General features: G+C 36.4%; 1 protein-coding gene and 1 long non-coding RNA gene across 3 annotated transcripts in view; one reads left to right on the forward strand and one right to left on the reverse strand.

Annotated features, from left to right (window-relative positions):
• Positions 1 to 13,056, forward strand: part of SCFD1 (sec1 family domain containing 1) — a 100,148-nt gene that overhangs the window by 83,295 nt on the left and 3,797 nt on the right. For both annotated transcript variants that reach the window (XR_011428349.1, XM_003363690.5), the window contains exons 22-24: positions 1,806 to 1,839; positions 2,629 to 2,694; positions 11,754 to 11,822. Coding sequence is in view for 1 of the 2 variants with exons in the window: in XM_003363690.5 (XP_003363738.2) it covers positions 1,806 to 1,839; positions 2,629 to 2,694; positions 11,754 to 11,822 (169 nt within the window). In the remaining variant the exon portion in view is untranslated. The remainder of the gene's footprint in view (positions 1 to 1,805; positions 1,840 to 2,628; positions 2,695 to 11,753; positions 11,823 to 13,056) is intronic.
• The window catches only part of LOC138918694 (uncharacterized), a 91,925-nt gene continuing 83,744 nt past the window's right edge, over positions 4,876 to 13,056 (reverse strand). The window contains exons 3-4 of the long non-coding RNA XR_011428370.1: positions 11,209 to 11,258; positions 4,876 to 5,202 (exon numbers count right to left, since the gene is read on the reverse strand). This is a non-coding gene — a long non-coding RNA (uncharacterized lncRNA). The remainder of the gene's footprint in view (positions 5,203 to 11,208; positions 11,259 to 13,056) is intronic.

Here is a 13,056-nt window from a genome sequence, read left to right on the forward strand (position 1 = left end):
GAACTTTGTGTTTGCTTTCTCCAAGCGTTCACATCTTTGTAGGTAGTCAGAACAGATCATCTAGTCACTTCATAGTTGACTATTAGATTGTTTTGTTAACTCAAAAGGTTATTCTCATTTCTGAACTTACCAGAAATACTGCTGAAGTTGCAAAGGAAGCTGCTGAGAGCAGCTGCAGCTGGCAAGAGAGAATTTGACAAAGAATAAATTATAGAAGAGCGAGAATGAGGAGTGACAACTAAGGGGTATTGGGCTTCTTTGGGGAGTGATAAAAATGTTCTGAAATTAGACAGTGCTGATGGTTGCACAGCTCTGTAAATACACTAAAACCACTGATGATACACTTTAAAGGGGGGTTTACAGCTCTTTTCCTGTCTGGATATTCTGCAGCTTACGTTTTTACCTTCTTTGTGTTTACATATGGCTAACAAGTAGATATATTTTGCTCCTTAGAAATTTTCCGAGGCATTCTTTTAATCACACCTGTAGTTTATGCATGATAATGAGTAGGAATATTAGCATTGATAACACAGAGAAGGTCAGAGTTTCATTTTTAATAGACTCAACCTTTTCCTGAGCTATCTCATCACAATTAGATCTGGGTTATTAATAACTAGCAATACTGTGCTACTTAAGTCTCGCCTCTCCTCACCCCAGGTCTACTCTCAAAGGAACTTAAAGCACTCTAGTTGGAAGTTAAACACTAATGCGGCGTTTCAGTCAGGTGGGCTTCTGGCCCCTCTGAGGAATATTCAGACAGGCCATAGAAGTGAGGAAAGGATGATAGAACTGTGGAATCAGCCTCTGAACAATTAGGAGAGGTTATAATACCTGTCTGCTCTTGGCTGAGGTTTTCAAAAATTGCTTGTGAGGAAAACCTAAGTTGTCTTTGTACAGCCTATTTTAGCACTCAAATATATAAATGACTTATAAAAGCTTGAAAAGCATTTCATTAAAAGAGTTCTTGGACACCAAGAAGTATTTTTAAAATATGTTATAAATATATAAATATGTAGTTAATATGTATGTGATATTAATATGTAATATCTGTAAGTGTAAAAAAAAGCTACAGCCAGGGGCTGGCCCCGTGGCCGAGTGGTTAAGTTCGCGCTCTCCGCTGCAGGCGGCCCAGTGTTTCCTTGGTTCGAGTCCTGGGCGCGGACATGGCACTGCTCGTCGGACCACGCTGAGGCAGGGTCCCACATGCCACAACTAGAAGAACCCACAACGAAGAATACACAACTATGTACCGGGGGGCTTTGGGGAGAAAAAGGAAAAAATAAAATCTTTAAAAAAAAAAAAAAAAGCTACAGCCGAATGCAGATTCCTTTTCCCATCCCCCTTTTCTTCCCTAAATTGTTGATATGCTCCCCATATATGTGTTTACGTAGTTTTTTCACAAATGTAGATACCCACAAACTATAATATGTTGAGCATGGTAAAAATTTCACATAATTTACCACTAAAGTTTATATATGTTATCAACTCATCTTATACCCAGATTTCCAGTCCTTGTGGGAGCTGCTGCTCAGTCGTTCTTTCTCCCTCTCAGTCTTCTCTAGAATTTTATTTTAAAGTGAACAGGTTTGCCCATTCCCTTTTAGACACTGAAACATGTAGCTCTTCTAGCTTTTTCCTCTGTATCCCAATTCACTACCTGGCTTAGGAGGGTGACGGACCAAGAATTGTAAATACACATCTAATAGAGAGAGAGAGAGAGAGAGAGTGTGTGTGTGTTTCCCATGCCTTTTTTTTCCATAAGAAAAGTCTTGGGTGAAGTTTTTTATGATTTTTCTTTGTTACAGCTCAGTTCCAAGGAACAAAAATCCATTCCAAGAGGTAAGTTCAGTATAAAAATTCTCTGCCCCTAAAAAGGGAAGTTGAAAAGGTGGCCAGGCAGTCTTGAAGAGTAGCTTTGTCCTGAACGTGACTTTAGTATAATTACTGCATGGCAATCTTGATATATTCATTTCTGTGCACCTAAAATTCTTGAAAAGAAAAAATTCTTAGCAACTGTATTTTCCTGATTTATAAAGCTGCCTATGCTTAGAATAGGTTAAGCTTAAAAATAACTGACACAAAATTAAGTAATTCACAAAAAAAGTCTTTAAGATTGCAGTGAAAGTATTGTGTATGAAACTTTTTTCTAAAATGAGATTCCAAACCTTTGTGAAGATATTGACTACATTTTCATTTGAAATACAAAAAAGCTTCTCAATAAAATTACGTTAAAGAGCATGTACTAGAAATTATATAAATGCTAAGTTTTCTCTTTTTCCTACCTGCAATAAATAACCTCAAATTCAAAAATGCTTTTGGATTTGTTTGCTATTACTTGACTGAAGAATGAAGTTTACTTTCATCTAAATTGTTTCTGAAAAATCTCTACTTCATTTTACCACTCAACAGACATTAGAAATTTATAAATTTGTAGACTTTTTAGAAACAAATTTCGTTATAGTTGAAGTAGCATCAGAAGCTCAGGTTGTGACCTTTTGCTGGCTAGTATTTTCTTACCTATGTTATGGAATAGACCCCAGATTAAAAACCATGTTGCTTGAAAGTTAAAATACTATTTTAACTATTTCTTTCAACTTACCTACATTTTTTTTCTGTTTGCATTTTTAGGCAATTGTTTTTGTGGTAGGAGGAGGCAACTACATTGAATATCAAAATCTTGTTGACTATATAAAGGTACATTTTGATCTCGTTATTCTTTTATCATTTGCTGTTTCATAGTTGTTCTGTGTCTTTAGAATCCTAGCTTTCTCTTGTGACTCTTCTGTTCTTACATAACTCCTTTTCCAGAGGTAAAATCCTGCAAATAGGGAAAAATGCCCATATGTTCATTGTTTTCCTATTCCTATCACATTTATTTCTGGCCTAAAATTATACTTGAACTGGAAAATAGTGTATCTTATTGATGTAACTAACGTACTTCGCAGCTGTATATCTTAATTTGACTTTAAATGTTTAGAGACTTCAAGTAAGCTCCTTTTCCAAAAAAGAATTCCTTGGTGAAATGACTTACTGACCCATTTGCCTGAATAATAAGCACTTTTCTCCCATCCTGTGTACTTAAATCAGCAATATACTTCTAACAAACTTAGAATGTCTGCTTTGTCAGCAAACAGGAGCTTTAGAGGTGGAGTGCTGTTCAGAGCTGTCAGCAGCAGGGAGTGACAGACAGCTCAGCAAAAGGATATGAAGGAAAGGGTGTTTAAAATATAGGGGCAAAAGAATTGGCGATCCTTAGAATGACATTTTGTAATCTCTATTTATCCACTTAACATTAAGTAATGCTCATTCCTTGTGTCCTGTGTTATGTAAGGCTTTAATATAAAGGTAGAGGTTTGGGTACGGCAGAAGGAAAAAAACAGGCAGAAGAGCTTCAAAACTACCAGACACAACTTTCGGGATCGTCTCTCAGTTGCACAGGACATGCTTCATCTTCAGATTGTGAACCACTGAGATCTAGGTAAGATACCTTGGTCTCAGGGGAGCATCCATCTTGTACTAGGAGGGTGTTTTTATACCCCTCCCTGGTCATGTAGCTAGAATCAGGCTGTGTGACCAGGTTTAAAAGCAGAAACCAAGAAAACGTAACTGCAAACCGTCAGTCTGTACAATTTCTATAAACAATGTTGACAGGCTAGTACAGGTTGTCCCCTGGTCTATCTGTGACCCTTGGACAGGGCTGTATTAATCACTAGTTGGTATGTTACATTCAGGTTTGGCCAACAATCAACAACATGACTGGTTCCAGGTGTTCCCAGGAATAAACACAGGATTGCAATAGACCAGCTGAAATTAATCCCATATTTATACATTCCACACACCGCCATCCTTGTTAAGCTTAATTACACTTGTCAGCATTCTTTCTGCATTTTTTTTTTTTTTTACATTTATAGAACAGAAAAACAAGAAGGATAAACACCAAAATACTAATCATTTGTATAGCATAGTTACTTCAGTGCAGGTATAACTTTAAAGAAACATGGCAGTTTACCAAATATTACAGTGCAAACTTGTTTTTAATCATGCGCAAGCTTGACTCTTACTCTTTCTACCACAGAAATTTCACAGAATTTTAATTTTGTGAAATGTATTAATAAATTGATTCAATGTGACAACTAATTGATTATTAACTAAATCTAGTTCTTTCTCTGATCAATCACTTTCATCAGAAGAACATCAGGGCTATCAGTGGTAGGTATGTAAACCCACCAAGTTATACTTTACTTGGTTTCAATTTACAAAGTATTTTTTTTACCTTGATTATTACCCTCCACCCACAAAAACATGGTCGTATAGGTAGGAGGGCACATGACACAATGACTACTCAGGCATGCAGCAGATATTTTATATGCCTGTATCCAGGCACCTTTCTTAACATATCGTCACTTAGGTTAATATGACACCATGGTCTTTAGCTTTAGGTCTGTTGTTGAGCAAATTCTTTTGTATGCATTTGAGCAGCAACAGTATCCTAATTTTGCCTCCCCAAAGGGACCCTCTAGGATATGTAAAACCTGTAAAATGACAACCTGTAAAAGAAAAAGAAGCATTAGAATTATTCTAAGTGTTTATCCTCTAGATGTTATGAGCATCATCAAAACATATCACTTGGGTAACTGCAGATTAAATCCTCCTTGAACCTCTGGGGACCTGTCTTGGACCTTCAGCTTCAAGTAAAGGAGGCAATTTCTGCAGGGCTTATGGGTATCTGTAAATATAGCTAAGAGCGTTATTCTCTTGCTCTCAGCCTCTTACAAGGTACCAAGATCATGTTAGCTTTTCCTTTTTGTATTATTCACTTATTGACTCTCTTTGAGAGTCAAGACTTCTCCTTCTTTCCATTTGTTGTTAATTTTTACCCAGAACTTGGCCCCTGGTTTAGAAGACCATCAGATTCAGCATGACGATTGATCCATTGAGCTGGCAGCAGTATGAGACTGGCCACTGCTTTCTCCTTTGTCCATTCCCATTCATATGAAGTAGAGTGGATAAGTGTGAGCTTATGGCACTATCCTGTTTCTTGGTCAAGAAAGATGCAGAAGCCATTAATCCCAGTTTAGGCAGATGAAAAGAAGAAACAGCCCATTTCATCATTCTTCAGACAGATTTAGAGGCATTGTCTTGGTGTCCTGTTTGCAGCTGATCCTTTCCTCAGAACTTGCAAATATACTCTCTGTCCTTGTACTACAGGATCAGGCAGAGTAAGAGAAAAATTTTTAGAATTGTAGAAGAAATTTTTGTTGGTTCCTTTGTTATTACCCCACTTTCTCCCTCCCTTATCTTTCCTGCAGCATCTCAACAATCTGTCCATCATTGATTCCTCCCTTTAATTACATGCCTAATGTTTTAACACACATTCCATCATGAAAGCTATTATTTCTGTCTCTTATTGAAAAGAGATGTGCCCAAGTTAGAAAGGAGGTGTTTCAAATGTCTGTTTCCGTTTCCAGTCAGTCCACTATGTTGTGTCTGGTAAGACGTATGACAGGTCAATCTATGGCATGTGATACGTCTTAGCCCACTGTGACTGTACCTGCAGCAAAATGGGTTTTCTTCATCAAGTGAGAAATAAAAAGGGAGTCCACATTGAAACGGTTTCTGCTGTGGACTCTAATAGGGTTAAAAGTGTATCTTTCAGTCACCAGGTATACAAATCCAAATCCAAAATAAGTGTCTATTCTGGATAAAATCTATTGCTGTCCACCTGGAACCATAGGTAAAAGACAGTGTAATTCTGTGTGAATATGTTTTCATTTCTCTTAGGTGTATACCTAGGGGTAAAACTGTTGGGGCATCCTAACTCCGTCTTTAACCATTTGAGGAACTGCCAGACTGTTTTCCAAAGTGACTGCACTATTTTACATCCCCACCAGCAGTGTATGAGGATTCTGATTTCTCCACATCATCACCAACACTTGTTATCTGACTTTTTGATTCCAGCTATCGTACTAGGTATGAAGTAGTATCTCGTGGTTTTGATTTGCATTTTCCTGATGACTTATGATGTCTAGCATCTTTTCATGTGCTTATTGGCCATTTGTGTATCTTTGGAGAAATGTCTATTCAGATCCTTTGCCCATTTTTTAATTGGGTTGTATTGAGTTCTTTATATAATCTAGATACAAGTCTCTTATCAGATATATGATTTGCAAATATTTTCTCCCATTCCGTGGATTGTCTTTTCACTTTCTAAATGGTGACCTTTAAAGTACAAAAGATTTTTTATTTTGGTAAAGTCCAATTTATCTATTTTTTTTATTTTGTTGCTCATGCTTTTGGTGTCGTATCTAAGAATCCTTTGCCAAATTCAAGGTCATGAAGATTTACCCCTATGTTTTCTTCTAATGATTTTATAGTTTTTCCTCTTACATTTAGGTCTTTGATCCATTTTGAGTTAATTTTTGAATATAGTATGAAGTAAGGTCTAGCTTCATTCTTTTGCATGTGGCTATCTTGGTTGTCCCAGCACCATTTATTGAAAAGACTGTTTTTTCCCCCATTGAATGGTCTTGGCAGCCTTGTTGAAAATCAGTTGACCATACATGTGTGGGTTTATTTCTGGACTCTCAGTTCTATTCCATTGATCTATAGGTCTGTCCTTGAGCCTGTACTACACTGTGTTGATTACCATTGCTTCATAGTAAGTTTTGAAATCAGGACATGTGAGTCCGCCTTCTTTATCCTTCTTTTTCAAGATTGTTTTAGATTTTCTGGGTCCCTTGCAATTCTGTACGAATTTTAGAATTATCTTGTCAGTGTCAGTTGGGATTCTGACAGGCATTGTGCTGAATCTGTAAATCAGTTTTCAGGAGTATTTTCATCTTAATAATGTTAAGTCTTCTGATCCATGATATGGGATGTTTTCCATTTATTTAGATCTTCTTTAATTTATGTCAACAATTTTGTTGTTGTTTTGTCATTTCTGTTGGGTTTTTTGTTTTCAGAGAATAATCTTTGCACTTCTTTCATTAAAATTATTCCTATGTATTTTTTATGCTATTGTGAAATGGAATTGTTTTCTTAGTTTCATTTTTCGATTGTTCAGTGCAAGTGTATAGAAATCCATATAATTTTTGTATATTGATCTTGTATCTTGCAACCCTGTTGAATTCATTTATTAGTTCTAATAGGTTTTTTAGTGGATTTTTAAGATTTTCTATATTATAAGAGCACATTATCTGAATAGAGTTAGTTTCACTTTTTAACCTACCTGGAATGTTTTTCCTTCTTTTTCTTCCTAACTGCCTGAGCTAGAATCTCCAACACAATGTTGAAGAGAAGAGTCAAAAGCAGATGTCCTTATATTCTTCCTGATTTTAGGGGCAAAGCATCCAGTCTTTCACCATTAAGTATGATGTTGGCTATGGGTTTAGAGCCATTAAATTTTTAGTAGCTACTAAGCCACCCAGTTTAATTGTCCTGAGAGTTCTTTTTTTATAATCCCATTTAGCTTTATTGTTTTCTTTGTTGTGAATAATCCTAATCTTTTTCCTATCACTGAGCCCCATTGAGGAGAAACTGAGCTAGTAGGTCTGACAGCTGCCTCATGACATTAGAAACCCATGTCAATACAACCTTATAGTATGAAACAAAACATGGCTGTGCCTGCAAGAATCTTGTGATTAAGACTTATCTAGTGTGGCCATGGCCCTTGATTTATGCCAGTTCACAACACAGTGGGCAAGTACAGTTTTCCTTGGAAAGACAAAGAAAATACTACAGTAATTCTAACTGATTTGTTTAATGTAACTGCTATTTCGTATAATATGGATATATTTCATAAAATTAATTAAACTATATTAACTATAATTAAAGTATATTACAAAACTATAGTAATTAAAACAGGATGGTGTTGGCATAAAAACAGACACATGGATCAGTGGAACAGAATAGAGAGTCCAGAAGTAAACCCACACACATATGGTCAATTAATTTACAACAAAGTTGCCAACAATATACAATGGAGAAAGGGCAGTCTCTTCAATAAATGTTATTGGGAAAACTGGACAGCCACATGCAAAAAATGAAATTCAACCACTATCTTATACCATACACAAAAATTAACTCAAAATGGATTAAAGACCTGAATGTAAGACCTGAAACTGTAAAACTCCTAGAAGAAAACATAAGCATAAGCTCCTTGACATCGATCTTGGTGATGATTTTTTGATTCTGGCACTAAAAGCAAAAATAAATAAGTGGGACTATATCATACTAAAACCCTCTGCACAGCAAAGGAAACCATCAAGAAAATGAAAAGGCAACCTGCTGAGTGGGAGAAAATATTTGCAAATCATGTATCTGATAAGTGGCTAGTATCCACAGTATATCAAGAACTCGTAAAACTCAATAGCAAAAAACCAATCTGATTAAAAAATGGGCAGAAGATCTGAATAGACATCTTTCCAAAGAAGATATGGCCAACAGGTATGTAAAAAAGATGCTCAACGTCATTAATTGTCAGGGAAATGCAAATCAAAACTACAGTGAGACACCACCTCACACCTGTTAGAATGGAAAACAGTTCGGAGCTTCCTCAGAAAGTTAAAAATAGAACTACCATATGAACTGGCAGTTCCACTTCCAGGTATTTATCTGAAGAAAATGAAAACACTAACTCGAAAAGATATATGCACCCCATGTTCCTCGCAGCACTACTTACAATAGCCAAGATATGGAAACAACCTGAGTGTCCATTGATGGATGAATGGATAAAAAAATTTTGAGATATAGATAGATATATAGGTAGGTAGATAGGAATATTATTCAGCCATAAATAAGAGTGAAATCTTGGTATTTGCAACAACATGAATGCACCTCAAAAGCATTATCCTAAGTGAAATAAGTCAGACAGAGAAAGACAAATACCATATGATCTCTCTTATATGTGAAATCTGAAAAGAAAACAAAAACAAAAAACAAGCTCATAGGTACAGAGAACAGATTAGATTGGTGGTTGCCAGAGGCAGAGGGGGTAGGGGGAGGGAAAAATGGGTGAAAGGGGTCAAAAGGAAAAAACAAAAAAATCCAGTGTACTCTTAGGCTAAGATTCAACTTTCAAAAAAATAAGTGAGTTCCATTTTGGTGAATAGAATACAGTGAATCAGATGAATTGAGTCCTTTCCAGGTTCAAAAGCAATAATCTCTCCAGAAATCACAAAGTAGTCATCACCACATTGACATTGCATAACACGTTTTACAGGTGAACATCATTGTCAGATGTACAAAAGACTCCTGGAAGCCACATTAGTTCTTTTGGGTCACTCAGAAACATCCAATGAACTACCAGAAGTAATAATTAAGAGGAAAATATTACTAAAAAAAAATTGCTGCAGTTGGTACATAGAGGACCCTGGCTTTGTCATAACAATGTGTGTCTAAAAGATGCAATACGTAAACAATACTCTAGTGGCCTCAGAGAATGAATGTGCTTCACAAAGGCTTTCACATCTCTGAAATGAAGATGTCCCTGTCCTTGCACGTGAGACATACTGGAGAACAATTGCACGGAGGTTGACGTTTTAAACATACTGGTAGAGCCAGCTAGAAATGAAACCCAAAGTCAATGCTTTGTCCTATAAATAACCTCTTCTTCGCTTGTCTAATTTTGAGAGTATACATTTACCTGTTTAGCTATATTTATTAAAGCAAGGCAAAAGTATAGCTTAGAAATTTATAAAATCTGATTCATCCTCCAATAACATATTACCAGAGATTTTGAAGTTGTAGAGATACATTTCCAAAAGAAATCACAGTTCAAACTCTTGAAGGTGTCTGAGAACTCGGGCATTTTCATAGGTGCTCTGAAGAAATATTTAAGGCACACAGTAGGTTTTGAATATGTGTTTAAGTAGCCTTTTATTTCTCCTTATAGTTATAGAAATAATATGCACTGATATCCCAAAGCAACTTGGGAGTAAAAATGCTGACCCCCAGAAGAAAAAAATTTGATAATATCAGTGACCAAATATATTGGGAATTTGACTTAAAGCCACCACAAGTTGTTCTTTTGATGGAAGGTGACTGGCTAGAGAATGAACTAGATTTAGTTAATAATTGTTACATTGAATCAAGGTATTGGTACATTTCATAAAGTTCAGTTTTTAATGGAAAGAGGAAGTATCAAGTTTGTGCATAATTAAGAATAAGTTTACACTGGAATATTGGTAAACTGCAATGTTAAAAATTAAACCTATACCTCATTAGATGATACAAAAGATTAGTATTTTGGTGTTTACCCTTGTTTTTGTGTTCTATAAATGCTGGAAAAGATACAAAAAGCAAAATAATGGCAAGTGATTAGCATTAAGAAAGCTTGATCAAGGTTTGGGGCGCTGGGGAGTGTGGACTGTTTAAGAACGAGATTAATCTCAGCTAGTTTATTGCAATCCTCTGCTTATCTCTAGGAACACTGGGAGCCGTGGTGCTGATGTTTGGCCACCCTTGAATGAAATGTACTAACTAGTGATTAATATAGTCTTGTGCTAGGGTCCAAAATAGACTAGGGGGCAACTTACATTAGCTTGTCAGCATTGTTTAATAGGAAATGTAAAGATTGATGGTTTGCACCTGGTTTCTGGCATGTTTTCTTGTTTCTGCTTTTGATCCTGGTCACGCAGCCTGATTTTGGCTATGTGATCAGAAAGGTATAGTAGACCCCTCCTTAGACAAGACTGGGGCTCCCCTAAGACCAGGGTATTTCCACTGTGTCTTAGTGGTTCACAGTTGAAAATGAAGTGTGTCCTGTGCTACTGAGATAGGACCTGGGAGCTGCACCTAGAAGTTTTGGACCCCTCTAATGTTTCCCTATGCTTTCTTCATCCTTCTGTGCTGTGACTGCTACCTTTATTAGTGCCTTATTTGAGAATATCCTCTGTAGCCTCAGGAATCCCAGTTATATGAACCTGCATAATTGCTGCATGTACCATCTCATTTTGGAAAAATGTAAGGTGTGACTGTTTTATTTGTTCTCAGAGATGGCCACCTTGCACGTTTATTCAATGATGTTTATTCAGCTTATGTATCACAGAGAAATGTCCTTCTCTTGTACTACAAAGCCATATTTCTTTTGTCCCTTGATGAATTATCACGTTCACTTTGTTCTGAAGTAAACTTTTTGCATTTCAGAAGTCGTATGAATTTACCTTCAAGTTCACGATACATATAAGAATTTCAGCATTAAGGACTTACCAAATTCTCCAGTAGAAAACTTTTGACTGCTGTAATTGGGTTCCAATGGTCTGTCAAAATTAGGAATGAAATTCATAAGGAGTTACAAAATGGAATGGGATATGGTAACATATAAATACTGTATTGCACCCGTGAGACTGAAATGCCAATCCATGCTGCTTGCATCATAGCCTACTTTCAGCATAACAAAACTCTGCGGATGTTTTCTTAAGTAGTACAGGTCCTATACTGGCCTCTCATTTTATAGATAATAGGTGCTCCTGTGAAATGTGGCAGTCATCAGATTCCTTCTATTTTCAGTGTGAATGGCACCAGCAGTGTACCATAATACATTTTTTTTAATACTATGCCTATTTCACCACTTTATTCCATGCAATTTTAGGATAGACGTCTGTACACTAAAATCCAACACCCAAACTAAAAGAAAAAAAAAAAAACCTTTCAGAATAATGAAGGTCTCACTGGGTTTAATCCCTCTTCCTGGGAATATTGAAACTATTACCTGTTACTTGTTTGTATCTGAGTTCTATCTCTGACTTTTACAGGGGAAACAAGGTAAACACATTTTATATGGCTGCAGTGAACTTTTTAATGCTACACAGTTCATAAAACAGGTAAAGTGTGTCTTTCATTTGCTTCTGTTGACATACCCTAAATTGCTGTAGGTATTTTTCAAAAGAAAGCAAGAGAATCATTATATTCGTCCAAATGAGCTGAAACCAAAAGCCGTAGAGATATGAGAATGTAAGGTTTTGCCATGGACAAGTATGAAGAAAACTGATAAGTAACATTATTTCCATATCCCAAATCTATGAAAAGATAAATTCAGAAAATTTAAAATTGGAGTAGTGTACTCAATTAGGCAAAATTCAGTTCAGCGTTTCCTTATATATTATCCACATTTTTGACTTTCCCAGCATATCACAAATTGGGCCGAGAAATTACGTAACTTTCTTGGGGGGTAGTATGTGCTCAGTGGATAAAATGGAATTATGTTCACCTTGAAAGTTAATGACAGCAGTAGCTGAGGAATACAGACTCCATACGTTCTTTTCGTATTGTTCCCACTGATGTTCTCAGTGATTCTAATGACCTTATCTTTTTTAAGCTTTAACTACCTGGGATGCTCAGTAGGGTGATCAATAATGTCCACTCTCCTTTGCCTTGGCTGCCACAAAAATCATAACTGCACCCTGTACTCATTTCTAGCAAGTGTTCCCAGTGTCATTTTCCAGCACAACTCTTTTCACTCCCATTATGTGGTTCCTGTATTTTTATCCTTAATGTAGTGCCCAGTAGTATTACGAGAATTTCAAACATACATAAAAACTGAAGAGAATTTTCATGAACACATATACACTCCCTGTGAACATTTTACTATATTTGCTTTATAAGATACCTACCCATCTATCCACTCTTCATTCTTTTCATTGCTCCAGCGTAATTTATTAATTTCAAAGTAAGTTATAGATATCAGTACACTTCCCCCTTAATACTTCAGTGCCAGTGTCATTACCTAGAGTTCATTGTTTATTGAATTTTGTTTTGTTTTTTGAACCCTGTGGAGCTAAAAGTTACCATAGTGGAATGCTCACATCTCAAGTGTACATTCCTGAGTTTTGCCAGATGTGTTTGCCTGAGTAACTCAGACCACTATTAGGATGGAGAACTACGACACCACAAAGTTCCCTTACAGCCTCTCCCAGCCAGGCCTTGCCCCTAGTTAATCCTGCCCCAAAACACCATCTGGGTATTTCTCTACCGCAGATTAGTGTTGCCTGTTCTAGAACATCATATAAGTGGAGTCTTTTCTCTTGTTTAGGTTAACTAGAGGATTCTCAATTTTGT

Source organism: Equus caballus, chromosome 1 (genome assembly GCF_041296265.1).
Source record: "Equus caballus isolate H_3958 breed thoroughbred chromosome 1, TB-T2T, whole genome shotgun sequence".
NCBI classification, from domain to species: Eukaryota; Metazoa; Chordata; class Mammalia; order Perissodactyla; family Equidae; genus Equus; species Equus caballus.